This window comes from Hylobates moloch, unplaced genomic scaffold, assembly GCF_009828535.3.
Source record: "Hylobates moloch isolate HMO894 unplaced genomic scaffold, HMol_V3 SCAFFOLD_1, whole genome shotgun sequence".
In the NCBI taxonomy this organism is placed as follows: Eukaryota; Metazoa; Chordata; class Mammalia; order Primates; family Hylobatidae; genus Hylobates; species Hylobates moloch.
In genome coordinates this window covers 106,344,825-106,361,000 of record NW_026652276.1, presented here as the reverse complement: position 1 = coordinate 106,361,000, position 16,176 = coordinate 106,344,825, and the positions used below count along the sequence as shown (strand labels likewise).

Sequence of the window (16,176 nt, the reverse complement as noted above, 5' to 3'; positions counted from 1 at the left end):
AGGATGGAGGTAAAGAGTAGAAAGCATTCAGGGGCTCAGGTGCCATAGCTCACTCCTGTAAACTCAGCACTTCAGGAGGCCAAGGCAGGAAGATTGCTTGAGGCTAGGAGTTTGAGACCAGCCTGGGCAACATAGCAAGATGCCATCTCTACCAAAAAAACACACAAAAAAATAGCAGGGGATGGTGGCTTGCACCTGTGGTCCCAGCCACTTAGAAGGCTGAAGTGGGAGGATCACTTGAGCCCAGGAGTTCAAGGCTGCAATGAGCTATGGTTGCATCACTACACTCCAGCCTGGGTGATGGAATGAAATCCTGTCTCTAAAATACACATAAAACAAACAAACAAAAAGGCATTCAGGAGAATAGATGGAGAATGAGAGAAAGAAGGAGGAGAAACACCCAGGGGAGAAGCAACTTGCCAAGGCCCATCAGAGTGGACCTCCATGGGCCGAAAGATGGCCAGATGGGAAACAATGATCCTTCACCTTCTGAACTCTGGGGTCATTTCTTATTTCCACCAGGGGACTCTACCTATTGGTCCTTGCAAGTGTCAAGTCATGAAGGTTCCATGAGCACTGCAATATTCTTCTTGCATGGTAAGTAGGGTCCTGGAGATCTTCCGGATTCTAACATCAGTTCAGGGAGATGGCATTTTCCTATCAGCAGTGGGGGGTTCATGAGCCCCTGTCTCACTCTCCCCTGACCCTGGATGTCCTCTGGGACCAGGTCCCATCTCTCTGCTCATCCTCATTTATGCACCTTCCCTCGGTGAGCTCATCCTTGCCTATAATTTTACCCACCAGCTCTCATGAATCTCAATCCAGTGTTCCAGCCGCAACTGATTTCAGCTGTGCATAGACTTTCTCCCTTTACTTGGCTGCTTGACCCTCACCTTCCACTCAGCATGTCCAATTGAGGATTCAACCCCACAAGACTTCTCTGTTGCTCCATGATCTGACCCCTGCCAATAACAGCAAGTTGGGAACTCTGGCGTCAGCCTCACCTCTTCTCTTTCTTCAGGCCCTAAATCCATTCTGCCAGTGGGTCTTGAGGTCTTGCCCTTCAAACGGTATCTTAGTCATGGTCAATGACTTCCCCATGCCAACCCCTTTTCAAACTCTCATCATGGGGCCTGAAATGCCCCCTTTTCTTTCTTTGCATTTAATTCTACCCATATTTCAAGGTTCAGAGCAAGTGTCACATTCCCTAAATTCTTTTCTGACCCTTCAAGACTGTATTTTCTTCCTTTCTTGCCCTTCCATTCATCTATTGAAACAAATAGTTATTGAGGGCTTGCTGTGTACAGCATGCACAGAGTGAGCTACAACTCTGAAGCCCTGTGCTTCAAGGAGTTACAGTCTAGTGACCATCACACTAATTAATCACTTGTTTGTTTTCTCTCTCTTAATTGTGTTTCCCTAGCCAAATTATTATTTTTGTTTGTTTGAGACAGGGTCTTGCTCTGTTGTCCACGCTAGAGTGCAGTGGTGTGATCATAGCTCACTGCAGCTTTGAACTCCTGGGCTCAAGCGATCTTCCTGCCTCAGCCTCAAGAGTAGCTGGGACTACAGGCATGTGCCATCACATTTGGCTAATTTTAAAAATTGTTTGCAGAGACGGGATCTCGTTATGTTACCCAAGCTGGTCTTGAACTCTTGGCCTCAAGCGATCCTCCTGTCTTGGCCTCCCAAAGCACTGGAACTACAGGCATGAGCCACCAAATTTGACTTCCCCAGCCAAATTCTGAAATAGCTAGGTCTGAGTCTTAAATGCCTTTTGTAAAACCCACAAACACTGATAGATTATAGCGTACATAAGTTCTTACTAAATACTTGTTGGTTCTATGCAAGATGGGTACCTGAATAAGACTAGACAGACACACCAACTGCAGCCTTTATTTATGTTAGAGAAATCTCTTGGTGAAGGGAAAAACCAGCATTAAGAAATTAAAAAAAAGAAAAATCATGCTGTGTCTGAATGGCATTTTACGTGTCTAACCGGTAATTTAATTTAATTTGACAGACAACGTGATTCAAATTTTTTAAAATAATGATTGATAACCGACTCCCTAAATTTTATAATCATAAAATAATTGTCACATTTTAAGAGTAGAGAACTAATATAAAAATGATTTCATTATACTTTAATAATTACAATGTTAGATGTTTGGAATTTCCTAAGAGATTTTACAAGATAGAAACAGGAGCTAATTGAGAAGCACTGAATACATATTGTTAGACAAAACCATTCTCTCTCATTAAGTGCAAGGATGTCGACGGGATCCAAATGTACCAGGCAACCATGCCATTCTCTCAGCAAAGATATCCCGGAACTGGGGTCAAAGACAGAACTGGTTCAGATAATATCAGTGTGCCCCTTTGAAGTGTCCCCAGGAAAAAAACTTTTGTGAATGTGCAGTAGAATAATTTCATTTTTCCCAAATGCAAAAAGAAATTGCTATGAGAAAAAAATGGGGAGATATTTCACTCCTCCAAACCCCCAAAAAGGAGTAGTTTTGATTCTTTGTTCGGAAACATATGTTGCTCAGCCCAGAAGAGATCTTCATGTGCCAAAAAGAAGCTCAAGAATTCAGTCAAAAGTTAGTCTCAGACATATTTACTGTCAAACTTAGTCTGAAAAAAAATTCTTACTCACCTGCCAGAATATGCTGTCTATCGTATTTCCAAGAAAACCATCACGACCTTCTGAAGACACCAGTTTGGGGCCAAGAATGGTCATGAATTCATCAAAATCCACCTGGCCATCCCCTGCAAGGAGAAGATGTAAATATGAGTTGCAAACAAGCTGAACTTGACCTACCGTACCTGATGCAATAAACACCTCTATGCTTTTCTTCTTGGCATGACCTCCATCAATGAAGAAGAGCTGGTAACATCACTTAAAACTGTTCAATGTTCTTCAATGACTGAAAGTACCACAAGAAACTGGCAATCATTAGTACATCCAGCACCACATATTCCTAAACATTTGACAGTATTTCTAGCTAAATGTCCAACCATCACTTCCCACTTAACATGGCTATACCTCCCCCCTGCTTCTCCTTTTACTCCAAATTGCCCAGTTGTACATGGAAGTGGCAGCTTCACCCCATCTCTTCCACCATCCTTGTCACCCACATATACATGTAGTCATCAAGCCTTCTTGATTTCACCTCTTAAGTATCTGTGGTTGCTGTATCTTCCTCATTACTCAATGGCTAGTTCTCTTTTCAACGATGAAGGTGAGAAAATCCCTCTAAGAATTAATGTTCCTAGCAACGATTCTGTTACGAGTAGCACGGCTTTTACACTTACTTTCACAGTCTCTTCTATGCAGTTCTGAGTTTAATTCCCGAAGACCAAATCTGATCATGCTTTCTATATTTGAACAGCACTTTTTTTTTGTTTTTGAGATGGTGTCTTGCTCTGTTGCCCAGGCTGGAGTGCAACAGCATGATCTCAGCTCACTGCAACCTCCGCCTACCGGGTTCAAGTGATTCTCAGGCCTCAGCCTCCAGAGTAGCTGGGATTATAGGAGCAAGCCACCAAGCCTGGCTAATTTTTGTATTTTTAGTAGAGACGGGGTTTCACCATGTTGCCCAGGCTGGCCTCAAACTCCTGACCTCAAGTGATCCGCCTGCCTCGGCCTCCCAAAGTGCTGGGGTTACAGGCGTGAGCCACCGCATCCGGCCTGAACAGCACCTTTGACTGAAAATAGGGATACCACCTCAGCATAGCGTTCGAGCCTCACTATCTCTTTTGCATCCATTTGTCCCCAACCTTTGCATAAAATACAAGCTCCTTCACACCTCTGTGTGCATGTGTATGCCTATCCCTCTGTTCGGGATCCCTTCCCTCACTTCTCTATCTGGTGAATTCTCTTTCTCTAAGACGGAGCTGAAATGTCGTGTTCTCTTTTTGTTTTGTTCCTGATCTCATTAGGCAGAACTGGTCGAACTTTTTTTCTGTCTCTCCTACTAACTCCATGTGTACCTACTGTAGAATTTAAAACCATGTATCCCGGCCAGGCGTGGTGGCTCATGCCTGTAATCCCAGCACTTTGGAAGGCCGAGGTGGGTGGATCACCTGAGGTCAGGAGTTCGAGACCAGCCTGACCAACATGGTGAAACCCTGTCTCTACCAAAAGTACAAAATTAGCTGGGTGTGGTGGTCCACGCCTGTAATCCCAGCTACTTGGGAGCCTGAGGCAGGAGAATGGCTTGAATCTGGGAGGCGGAGGTTGCAGTGAGCCAAGATCGCACCACTGCACTCCAGACTGGGCAATAAGAGCAAGACTCCATCTCAAAAAAAAATAATAATAATAGAACAATAAAATAAAATAAAACCTTATATCCCAGTCACTGATTTGCATGCCTATCTCACAAGCAAAAGATTGTGAGTTCTGCAAGGTCAAGGACTTGGTCTGAAACATCTTTGTATATTGAACACCAAAGCAGGCGTTCAGTATGTACTTGTACAATGAATGAATGATGTCTCTTGCTCGTTCGTTCTTTGTTCAATTCAGCATCTGTTGGATCTTTCATGCTAGAGCTGACAGTAACCAGAAGGTGGATTTGAGCCAACTCAACAGACAAAAGCAAACCTTCAAGGCATTGCTGCATCCTCCAGGAGTCATTCGTGTAGCATTCTGCACCCTTTCAACTGCTCAAAAGGGCAACTCCATCAAAAGTTCACCACATCCCTATCTTGGCCGCAGCCAGTGCAGACGGCCAGGTGTCTGCACACAAGAGTTTGTCCAAATGCCCACACATAAATCAATGCCCTCTCAGAGTGCATTCACCTTCAAAGAATATCCATTCAAAACCTATTTCACAACGCCAAGCAGATGTGAGCATCAAGATGCCAATAATTCAGAACAGATTGTCCAGGAACAGATTGTCCAGGAACAGATCCCAGCAGAGGTAAAACTTCCTAAAGGATTAGAGAGGCATGGCAAGTCAATGAGAAAGGGAGGATTTAACCACCAAATGACGAGGGGCAGTCAGTGGCTTCTGGAGAAGAAATCAATTTATCTCATCATTCAACAAGGTAAATCTAAAATTTCACTCTTGCTGGTAATCATAAGAAAGCTAATTCAAGCAACGAGTTACCATCTTGCCTTCAAAATTATCAAATACTTCCAAAAGCACACTAGCCGATGCTGCCAGAAATACACAGAGATCACCTCTATAATGCATTCCTGGTGTACTTTTCCCAGATATAGACAAGAAGCACCAATCAAGATTCTGTAAAGTGCTGTTTCCTTTGGATCTAACAATGCACTTAACAAAATAGAGGGGGGCTGGGTGAGGTGGCTCACACCTGTAATCCCAGCACTTTGGGAGGCCAAGGCAGGCAGATCACAAGGTCAGGAGTTTGCGACCAGCCTGGCCAACATGGTGAAACCCCGTCTCTACTAAAAATACAAAAATTAGCTGGGCCTGGTGGCAGGCACCTGTAATCCCAGCTATTTGGGAGGCTGAGGCAGAAGAACTGCTGAACCCAGGAGGCAGAGGTTGCAGTGAGCCGAGGTAAGACCACTGCACTCCAGCCTGGGCGACAAAGCAAGACTTTGTCTGACAGAAGAAAAAAAAATAGAGAGGGGGTCTTGCTATGTTGCCCAGGCTGGTCTTAATCTCCTGGGGTCAAGTGATCCTCCTTCCTCAGCCTCCCACAGTGCTGGGATTACAGGCATGAGCCACCATATCTGACCTTAATAACTTCATTTTTAAAGAAAAAACAAAACAACATTTATCTTGAATATAGAACAAGATATTTGCCTACAGATAGATACTGAACCGGTATTTGTAAAAGTGAAAAGTAGAAAGCTAGAGGGAAAGGAGAATGGCCCAGTCTACCTAGAATTTGACACCTCTGAAAGCTAACTCCATGTGGCTCCAATGTCTCGGATAGACATGCCTGTTACATGTGTGCAGTAACTCTCTGCTCACCCCAAATCACCTCCACTGGTCACAGGTGGGGCTGGATGGCCAAACAGTCTCGAACTAAACTATGCATTCTCAAGAGAGACAGTATCACCCACAATGGGGTGAAAATGGATTCTTAGGGAACAAAATAACATTAGCCAATGTCAGATATTACAGTGGCTTGCAGCTCTTCTAGGGCTACAGTACATAATACACAGTGTATCTGTACAAAATTTCAAGGGGGTGGGACAACTAGAAAAATGCATATCTGAAAAGGCTCTTGGGGGGTGCTTATTTAAAAAAAGAGGAGGAAGGTTAAGAAGCACCGGCCTAGCAGATGCCCCAAGTACTGTGGTTCTTTTTCCCAGGTACTCCCTCTGGAATGTTGGTCTATCAGCAGTGGGCATCATCTCACTATCTGCACCCATAGTGACGTCTAACTTCATAGAGGCTTAGAAGCTCAAGGACATGGATCTATTTCTGCAAAAACGTCATGAGGGCCGGGTGCAGTGGCTCATGCCTGTAATCCTAGCACTTTGGGAGGCCAAGGAGGGTGAATAACTTAAGGCCAGGAGTTTGAGACCAGCTTGGGCAACATGGTGAAACCCCATCTCTACTAAAAATACAAAAATTAGCCAGGTGTGGTGGTGGGCACCTGTAGTCCCAGCTATGTGGGATGCAGAGGCAGGAAAACCACCTGAGCCTGGGAGGTGGAGGTTGCAGTGAGCCAAGATGGCACCACTGCACTCCAGCCTGGGTTGACAGAGTGAGACCCTGTCTCAAAACAAACAAACAAAACACAAAAAACAAATAAACAAAAAAACACATGAGACCTGATCTAAGATATGCCCACCAGGTTGGGCCACTTAAGCTCCTGACCGTGATATAATGGGCACCATTCTCTCCCACTTGGGAACCTCATAGTTTACGGGATGTGGCAAAACCCGTGCTTGCCAGCACCAGGAGAACGAGGACGTCTTTGAACAGTGCACCTTCAAGGTAGCAAAAGGAGCAGGACCACCCACCTCTCTGAAACCTTGCCTCAGGGTGCAGGGAGCGCAGCAGTTTGGAACTGGTGCATTTCACAGGTCCACATGGAGCTCTGGGCCAAATCATCACAGTACCAGGCAGTGCTCACAGATGGTGCACTTGGCTGGAACTACAGACCAAAAGCTGACAAGCAGAAACGATGCTTCTGAAACACATCTTGGTCCTGGCAAAGGGAGCAGCTCATTTGCTATTCCAAATTGTTGGCCAGAGAAGAAGTAATGGGGAAGGGCACTCAGGATCCTATGGGCAGGGCCAACTATGGCGTGGAGTACATGCGACTTGGCAGAAGAGGTCCAGATCATGGAAATATTTGCTTCTAGTCATTTAGGAGAGGACATTTGGAATCCCAGATTGGCCGATATATATTTTTCGCTTGTGATACTGTGATTTATAATAAGAAATGCATATTGGCCAGGCGCAGTGGCTCATGCCTATAATCCCAACACTTTGGGAGGCCGAGATGGGTGGGTCACTTGAGGTCAGGAGTTTGAGACCAGCCTGGCCAACATGGTGAAACCCCATGTCTACCAAAAATACAAAGATTAGCTGGGTGTGGTGGTGCACACCTGTAATCCCAGCTACTTGGTAGGCTGAGGCAGGAGAATCACTTAAGTCTGGGAGGTGGAGGTTGCAGTGAGCTGAGATCATGCCACTGGCCTCCAGCCTGGGTGAAAGAGCAAGACTCCGTCTCAAATATATACATACAGATAGATAGACAGATATAGAAATCTTTGTCTCTGTTTCCTGGTACACAGCTCATAAAACACTGATAATTCCCTAAGTAATAGGGGTGCAAAGAGCATCTTTTGTTCTAATATTTGGACTTTTTTTTTCTTTTTTTTTTTTTTTGAGACAGAGTCTCACTCTGCTGCCCAGGCTGGAGTGCAGTGGTGCAATCTCGGCTCACTGCAAGCTCCACCTCCTGGGTTCATGCCAATCTCCTCAGCCTCCCGAGTAGCTGGGACTACAGGCACCCGCCACCACGCCCAGCTGATTTTTTGTATTTTTGGTAGAGATGGGGTTTCACTGTATTAGCCCAGATGGTCTCAATCTTCTGATCTCGTCATCTGCCCGCCTTGGCCTCCCAAAGTGCTGGGATTACAGGCATGAGCCACTGCACCTGGCCAATATTTGTTCTTTGACCCCAGTTCCTGGCCAGAACTCCTAAATCCTTTGGAATTTCCTGGGTGATAGGAATGCCTTTTGTTCTAATGAAGCACTTCTTGGTGGGCTTCCAGTGAGAGATGATCACCAGAAACACCAAACCATGATTAGAACCTTGGAAATTTCAGTGCCATCTCCCCAACCTCCAGAGAGGAAAGAGGAGCTGAAGATTGGGTTCATAATCAATCATGCATACAGGATGAAGCCTGGATAAAAATCCCTAATGTATGAGGTTCAGAGAGTTTTCAGGTTGGTGAATGCATGGAGATGCTGGGAGGATGGAGCTCTCAGAGAGGGCGTGGAAGCTGCATGTACCACTCCCATTACCTTACAGCTCTCTGGCTTTCCCTGAGTTGTATTCTTTTCTAATAAATGGGTAATAATTAGTAAAGTGCTTTCCTGAGTTCTGTGAACTGCTCTAGTAAATGAATGAACCCAACGAGGGAACCTATGATTTGTCATCAGAAGCACAGGCAGCCTCGTGGACTTTGAAATGGTGTCGTAAGTGGGAGCAATCTTGTGGGACTGAGCCCTTCACCTGAGGGACCCAATGCAAATGGCAATTGTCTAAACAGGTGCTCCTCAAATAATGCTAACTCCAGGTAGATAGTAACAGATAGTAACAGAATTCAATTTAATTGTAGGACATCTAGTCCAGTGTTTGCAGATAATTGGGGAATTGCTTGGTGAGGGAGAAAAACCCACACTTTGGTATATTTGGTCTTGAGTGTGAGAGTATCGGAATAAAGGTCTTCTTTTCTCTTACACTCTCTGTGTTACTCAATGAGCAAAGGGGGATGTCTCCAGGTCCATGGTTGGAGGAATAATCAGGGCAGGTCCCCCATATGTCTAGCTGTCTCCCGGTATTTCTCAGCGCTGGTTCCTAAGTATGTCAGGACACAGCACATTTTATGCAGACCTTCAGTAAATGAAGACTCTTCCCTCTAATCTACAATTCTATACCAACCCTACTGGTAACATAAAGGTTCTATTCAGATTCTGACTACGGAAATGACCTCTTTACCAGATTTTAATTTAACAGACAAACAGGGCTGGGAATACCCCCCCAAAAGTTATCAGCATTGTACCCAGAAGTCTGATCCATATGCCCCCACACCCTCAATCTTAGGGGAATGGAGACAAATAGAATCTCAGAGGTAGGTTTTACACTATGTCCCTAAAAACCATTCCCAAGCTGCAGGCTGAAGCAAGGTCCAGGAAACCTGATAATCATAATAATATCTGATATTTACTGGGCACACACAATGCGGTGGACATGGTTTTTTAAAATACCCACATGATTGATTTTTTTTTTTCTTAGAGACAGGGTCTTGCTCTGTTACCTGGGCTGGAGTGCAGTGGTGCCATCATAGCTCACTGCAGCCCCAAACTCCTGGGCTCAAGCGATCCTCCCGCCTCAGCTTCTGGAGTACCTGGAACTACAGGAGCATGCCACCACACTTGGCCAATCTTTTAAAATTTTTTCCAGACGAGGTCTTGCTATGTTGCCCAGGCTGGCCTCAAGCAATCTACCTGCCACAGCCTCCCAAAGTGCTGGGACATATACTAATTCATTTACGTCTTCCTGCTGCCCATTTGACAAATGAGAAAACTGAGGCTCGAAGAGGTTCAGTAGCTTGGAGAAGCTTACGCAGGGAGTAGAGCCGAGATTCCAGCCCCAGCACTCTGCCTGTGCTTTTTGTGGCCTTTCAAAAGGTCACTCACTGACATGGTCTGTCTGCATCACTGTCTCCTGATCCTGGCCTTTCTTACTAAGGGAGTGCTATGGCGACCAGGTACACAGAGTCAAACTGAAATCTAAATGGCTCCCTGTGGTCTAGCTCTTGCATCTCAGGTCAGCCACCAGAGGCCATTCTTCATCATTTCAGAGAGTGATAATAAGTAATAGGAACTACTTATTTAACACTTGCTATGTGCCGGGCACTGAGCTCAGGGTTTTACATGTATTCCCTTGTTGAATTCCATGCCAACACTATAAATAGGTGCTCCCCTTCCACATTTTATCAATGAGAAAACTTAGAAAAAAAGAGGTTAAAAATAACTATATCAAGGCCATGCAGCTACCATGAGGCAGAGTGGGGGGCTCAGCTCAGAATCTTAGTTGTTTTGTTTTCTGTTTTTCTAGAGACAGGATCTCACTCTGTCACCCAGAAGTGCAGTGGTGCAATCATAGCTCACTGCAGCTTTGAACTCCTGGGTAGAGTGATCCTCCCACCTCGGCCTCACAAGTAGCTAGGACCACACTTATGTGCCACCATGCCTGGCTAATTTTTTTTTTTTTTTTTTGAGACAGAGACTCGCTCTGTCATCCAGGCTGAAGCGCAATGGCACAATCTTGGCTGATCGCAACTTCCGCCTTCTGGGTTCAAGCGATTCTCCTGCCTCAGCCTCCCGAGTAGCTGTGATTACAGGCACCCGCCACCATGACCGGCTCATTTTTGTATTTTTAGTAGAGACAGGGTTTCGCCATGTTGGCCAGGCTGGTCTCAAACTCCTGACTTCAGGTGATCCGTCCACTCTCCTCGGCCTCCCAAAGTGCTGGGATTACAGACGTGAGCTACCACACCTCGCGCCTGGCTTTTTTTTTTTTTTTGAGACAGAATCTCACTCTGTCACCCAGGCTGGAGTGCAGTGGCGCGATCTCAGTTCACTGCAAGCTCCGCCTCCAGGGTTCACGTCATTCTCCTGCCTCAGCCTCCCAAGTAGCTGGGACTACAGGCACCCACCACTGTGCCTGGCTAATTTTTTGTATTTTTAGTAGAGACGGGGTTTCACCATGGTCTTGATCTCCTGACCTCGTGATCCACCCACGTCAGCCTCCCAAAGTGCTGGGATTACAGGCATGAGCCACCGTGCCTGGCCGCTCCTGGCTAATTTTTAAATTTTTTGTAGACACAGGGTCTCAGTATGCTGCCCAGGCTAGTCTTGAACTCCTGGCCTCAAGTGATCCTCCCACCTCAGCCTCCCAAAGCACTGGGATTGCAAGCATGATCCACTGCACCTGACCAGAACCCTGGTATTAACCCCCATATTGTACTGCCTTCCCTTGATATCAGAGACTCCAGCTCTTGGTCCTGGCATAGGATTACAGGATCTCAAACTCTTTTCAAAGCTTGAGAGTTATAGTGTGTTTTCCTATCTGGGCGTTTAGGAAGGAAGTTAGTGAGAAATTGGAAGAGACGGCTATCAGGAGCTTTAATGCAAATGGCAATTGTCAAAACAGATGCTCCTCAAATCGCCTCTTTGTCTGCAGTCAGCATCTTAGTAATTTTCTACGGGTGCTCCTTTCCCAGGGAGGGGATCCAGGTCATTCACACAGAACCCTGCACACCTCTGAAGCCTCTTCCACCAGAAAAGAATTGGTCTGATGAACAAAACCTGCTCAGGCCCTGCAGGGTCCCATCAAACTGCCATTACGGAATCACATGCCCCCAAAAGACAATGGTGACTCTCTTCCCAGATCTGCAACCTTTCATGGAATGCAAGAGGTCCTAAAAGCAAAAGCTTTGATTAAATTCTTTTATGACTCTTGAATGAGCAAGTAGCTGCAGAAAGAAAGAATGTAATTCACTCCGACCAGGCCTCATTTTCCCTTCTCTAGCTTCCAAATATCATGATCCACTTAGCAAGAAGGACAGAAAGCTAACCTGGCAAGGACTGCGTCTCGTGGTTTCCCACTGCTATGTGAGTCAAAGTAATGAACTTGAACTAGGGCAGGAAGCTGCAGGAGTGCCAGGACTGTACAACATTCATTAAGACCAACCAGCCGAAATTCTCATAAGGAGGTAAAATAATCCTAAAAAAAATCACTGCAAAATAAAAGGGAGGAGAAGAATATACAGGAAAAGTGGGTGGGCTTCAAAGGGTAACAAGGAGACAAGAAAAAATGTCTATCTGAGACTCCATTCAAATTAGTTGACGAAATCTCCAAAGCATAAGGCGCAGCTTAGCTTCCAGGGGCTTGCAATCCATTACCCAAGGCAGAATGAAGGGAGTGCTGTAACTGACCTAAAAGCGTTGTGCTAAGGCAGGACAAAGTCAGGAACGCAGGGTCCAGACAGGCCATTCTCCATGATTTTGCAGTGAGCCTTTAAAAGAGGGAAGGATTCTAATGAATTGCAAAGGGAGATAAGCTGAGTGGCCTGAGCAATGGTGAGGATGCTAGGAAGGAGGGAAGGTGACCGACCACCCTTCATGCTGGATAGAAGATCCCCATAGGAAGAGAGTAGGACAAGCTGGGCCCAGGTCAAGGCAGGCTGAGGGGCTCATCTTCGATGCAGAGTCAGTAGAACCTGCCCAGGCTTGGGTATGTGAGTGCCAGAACTTTGCTCACCAAAGATCAATCTGGGGCAGTATGTAGGTTGGACTGGGTGGGGTAGAGCTGACTGGGGAAGGGGTCTTAGTTAAGACAATATTAGCCAGTGTGGAGGATGGGGATTGGAGAAGACTGGATACAAGAAAAGGGCATTTCAGATGGAACTGATGAGACATGGCAACTGACTGGAAGGGCAGGAAGGCTAAGAGGCAAGAGTGATGCTGAGGTGTCTGGTCTGCGACACCAAAGGGACCGTGAAACTAATTATGAACAACAAAGAAGTCAGGAGGAGGACGTACTGGGGAAATGCTGGTTTTGAGGTGCAGGCAAGATGGTGTCAGAGAGTGCCTGACAGCTAAGAAATGTGGATTTAAAAGTCTCCAGGATGTGCCCGGGAACGGTGGCTCACGCCTGTAATCTCAACACTTTGGGAGGCCGATCAGACAGATCACTTGTGGCTAGGAGTTTGAGACCAGCCTTGCCAAGACGGCAAACCCCATCTCTACTAAAACACACAAATTAGCCAGGCGTGGTGGTTCATGGCTGTAATTCCAGCTATTCAGGAGGCTGAGGCATGAGAATCGCTTGAACCTGGGAGGCGGAGATTGTGGTGAGCTGTGATCATGCCACTGCACTTCAGCCTGGGCGACAGAATGACAGACTGAGACTCTGTCTAAAAAAAAAAGTCTCCAGGATCTATAGGAAGATCCCTAAGATCTTCAAGATAGCTTCTCAAGTTGAAGAAGCAAGGTATAGAACTGTATTTTAGTATGCTACAATTTGGTTAAAAAAATGGGGAGGTCAAGGAGAATATGTAGTCTGATTTCTCTGCATAAGTATTTATATAAAAATATCCAGACATGTACCCACTCCCCAAAAACTAATAATAGCAATTTATTCATCAGCACGTCTGGCAGGTGGGGCATAGGAATAGTACAGCATGTTCTCATGACAGCTCCTTTTTTTTTTCTTTTAGTAAAATATACATAATATAAAATTTACCATCACAACCATTTTTAGGTGTGCAGGTCTAGTATTAAATGCATTCATAATGTTGTGTAACCATTACCACCACAATCCATCCTCTGAATTCTTTTCTTCTCGCAAAACTGAAACCCCCACCCATGAAACCATAGCTCCTCATTCCCCCTACCCTCCAGCCCCTGATGGCCACCATTCTACTTTCTCTCTCAGATTTTGACTACTCCAAGTATCTCATGCAAGTAGAATCATGTCCTTTTTGTGTCTGGCTTATTTCATGCATAAAGTCCTCAAGGTTCATCCATGTTGTAGCATATGCCAGCATTTCCTTCCTTTTTTAGACTAATAAGGAGGAATTTACTTCTGTCATTTTCCTATTTGTTTCCACATGCCTTAAGGCTTTTGGTCCCTCATTTCCTGCATTGCTGTCTTCTTTTGTGTGTAGTTGATCTTTTTGTAGTGAAATATTTAAGTTCCTTTCTCACTTCCTTTTTGTGTATATTTTATATCTATTTTCTTTGTAGTTACCATGGGGATTACATTTAATATACTAAAGTTATACACTCTAATTTGGATTTATACCAGCTTAACTGCAATAACATACAAAAATACTACTCCTTTACATTTCCATTCCCACTCCTTTCAATTGTTGATGTCACAAAATTACCTCTTTATACATTACATGGCCAAAACCACAAACTAGTAATTTTTGAAAATGCATTAATGTCTTAAATTATGTAGAAAACAAAATATAGTTACAAACCAATGTTACAATAATATTAGCTTTTATAATTGCCCACATAATTGCACCTTTATTGTGATCTTTATTGCTTCATACAGCTTCAAGTTACTGTCTAGTGTCCATAAATTTCAGCCTGAAGGACTCCCCTTAGCATCTGTTGCAGGGCAAGTCTAGTCATAACAAACTCCCTCAGATTTTATCTAAGAATGTCTTAATTTCTCCCTCACCTTTGAAGGACAGTTTTGCTGGATATTGGATTCTTGATTGACAGGTATTTTTTTCTTTTATCATTTTGAATATATCAGCCCACTGCCTTCTGGCATCCAAAGTTTCTGGTGAGAAACATGCTGACAATCTTATTGACAATCTCATATGTGATGAGACACCCCTCTCTTACAGCTACAAAGATTCTCTCTGTCTTTTGAAAGTTGATAATGTGTCTTGCTGTGGGTCTCTGAGTTCACCTTACCTGGATATTATCAATCTCCTTGAATGTTTATATTAATATTTTTCATCAAATTTAGGAAGTTTTCAACCATTCTTTCCTCAAATATTCCCTCTGCTCCCTCCTCTATCTTCTCTTCCTCTGGGACTCCCATAATAGGTCAATTGGTCCACTTGATGGTGTCCCACATATTCCTTAGGTTTTGTTCACGTTCCTTCAATCGTTTTTCTTTCATTTCCCCAGTCTTGGTAATTTCCTTTTCCTATCTTCAAGTTTACTGATTCTTCCTTCTGCCTGTTTGAACCCCTCTAGTGAATTTTTCATTTCCATTATTATACTTTTCGGCTTTAGAATTTCTCTTAGGTTTTCTATCTCTTTACTGATGTTTCAACTTACTTCAAAATTATTTTCTTGACTTTCTCAATGTCTTTCTTTATTCTTTGTGTATTAGAGCTGCTATCAGGTCCTTTTCAGGAACAGCTTGTTTATTTTTTTTTCTTTGAATGGGCCATTCTTTCTTGTTTCTTTTATGCTTTGTGATTTTTTTTGCTGAAAACTGGATATGTTAATGTAATAAGTGGTATCTCTGGAAATCAGATTCTCCCCTCTCTCAAGGATTTATTTTTTGTTATTATTTTTGTCATTTTTTATTTGTTTTCATTTACTTGTATTGTTTTAATTTTTTTTTACTGTTTTGGTTGTCGCCCAGGCTGGAGTGCAGTGGTGTGATCACAGCTCACTGTACACTCAAACTCCTGGCCTCAAGCCATCCTCCCAAAGTGCTAGGAGCTAGGACTATAGGTGTGAGCCACCCTGCCTAGCCTTAAATATCTTTTCATAATTTTTTTTGAGGCGGAGTCTCACGCTGTCACCCAGGCTAGAGTGCAGTGGCGCAATCTCGGCTCACTGCAAGCTCCACCTCCTGGGTTCACGCCATTCTCCTGCCTCAGCCTCCCGAGTAGCTGGGACCACAGGTGCCCGCTACCACCCCAGTTAATTTTTTTGTATTTTTAGTGGAGACGGGGTTTCACTGGGTTAGCGAGGATGGTCTCCATTTCCTGACCTCGTGATCTACCTGCCTCAGCCTCCCAAAGTGCTGGGATTACAGGCCTGAGCCACCGCGCCCAGCCTCTTTTCATAATTTTTGATATTTGAACCATATCATTTATTACCTGTTTAAAAAATAAATAAAATGTAAAGACTAAACAATGAATTCAGTTGTCTGTATCCAGCCAGATGAACTCATCAAGGTACAGAGGAAGGAAACACTGCAATAATCAGTGACCAGAACACAGATCCCTGATATTTGGAGGACAGAATGTTTTTATTTAACCTAGTTCTTGGAAACTGTGTGCAAGCTACTCCTGGAATGCATACACAGCTTCCTGAAACACTAGTACAGGGTTGTGGGTGGGGAATGGGGAGCTGCCTTTACCACCCAAGCCTGAATATCTTGTCTCTATGCCAATGATCAATCTGACTAAACTGAATGTCTTCTCAGGTCTTTTCTGTGCCTGTACATTTCCCTGGG

The 16,176-nt window shown here is 44.4% G+C and overlaps 1 protein-coding gene across 10 annotated transcripts in view; it reads right to left on the bottom strand.

Annotated features, from left to right (window-relative positions):
• The window catches only part of CALN1 (calneuron 1), a 666,785-nt gene that overhangs the window by 237,848 nt on the left and 412,761 nt on the right, over positions 1-16,176 (bottom strand). For all 10 annotated transcript variants that reach the window (XM_058444408.1, XM_032757519.2, XM_032757540.2 and 7 more), the window contains one exon: positions 2,657-2,769. In XM_058444408.1, coding sequence (XP_058300391.1) covers positions 2,657-2,769 — 113 coding nt within the window. The remainder of the gene's footprint in view (positions 1-2,656; positions 2,770-16,176) is intronic.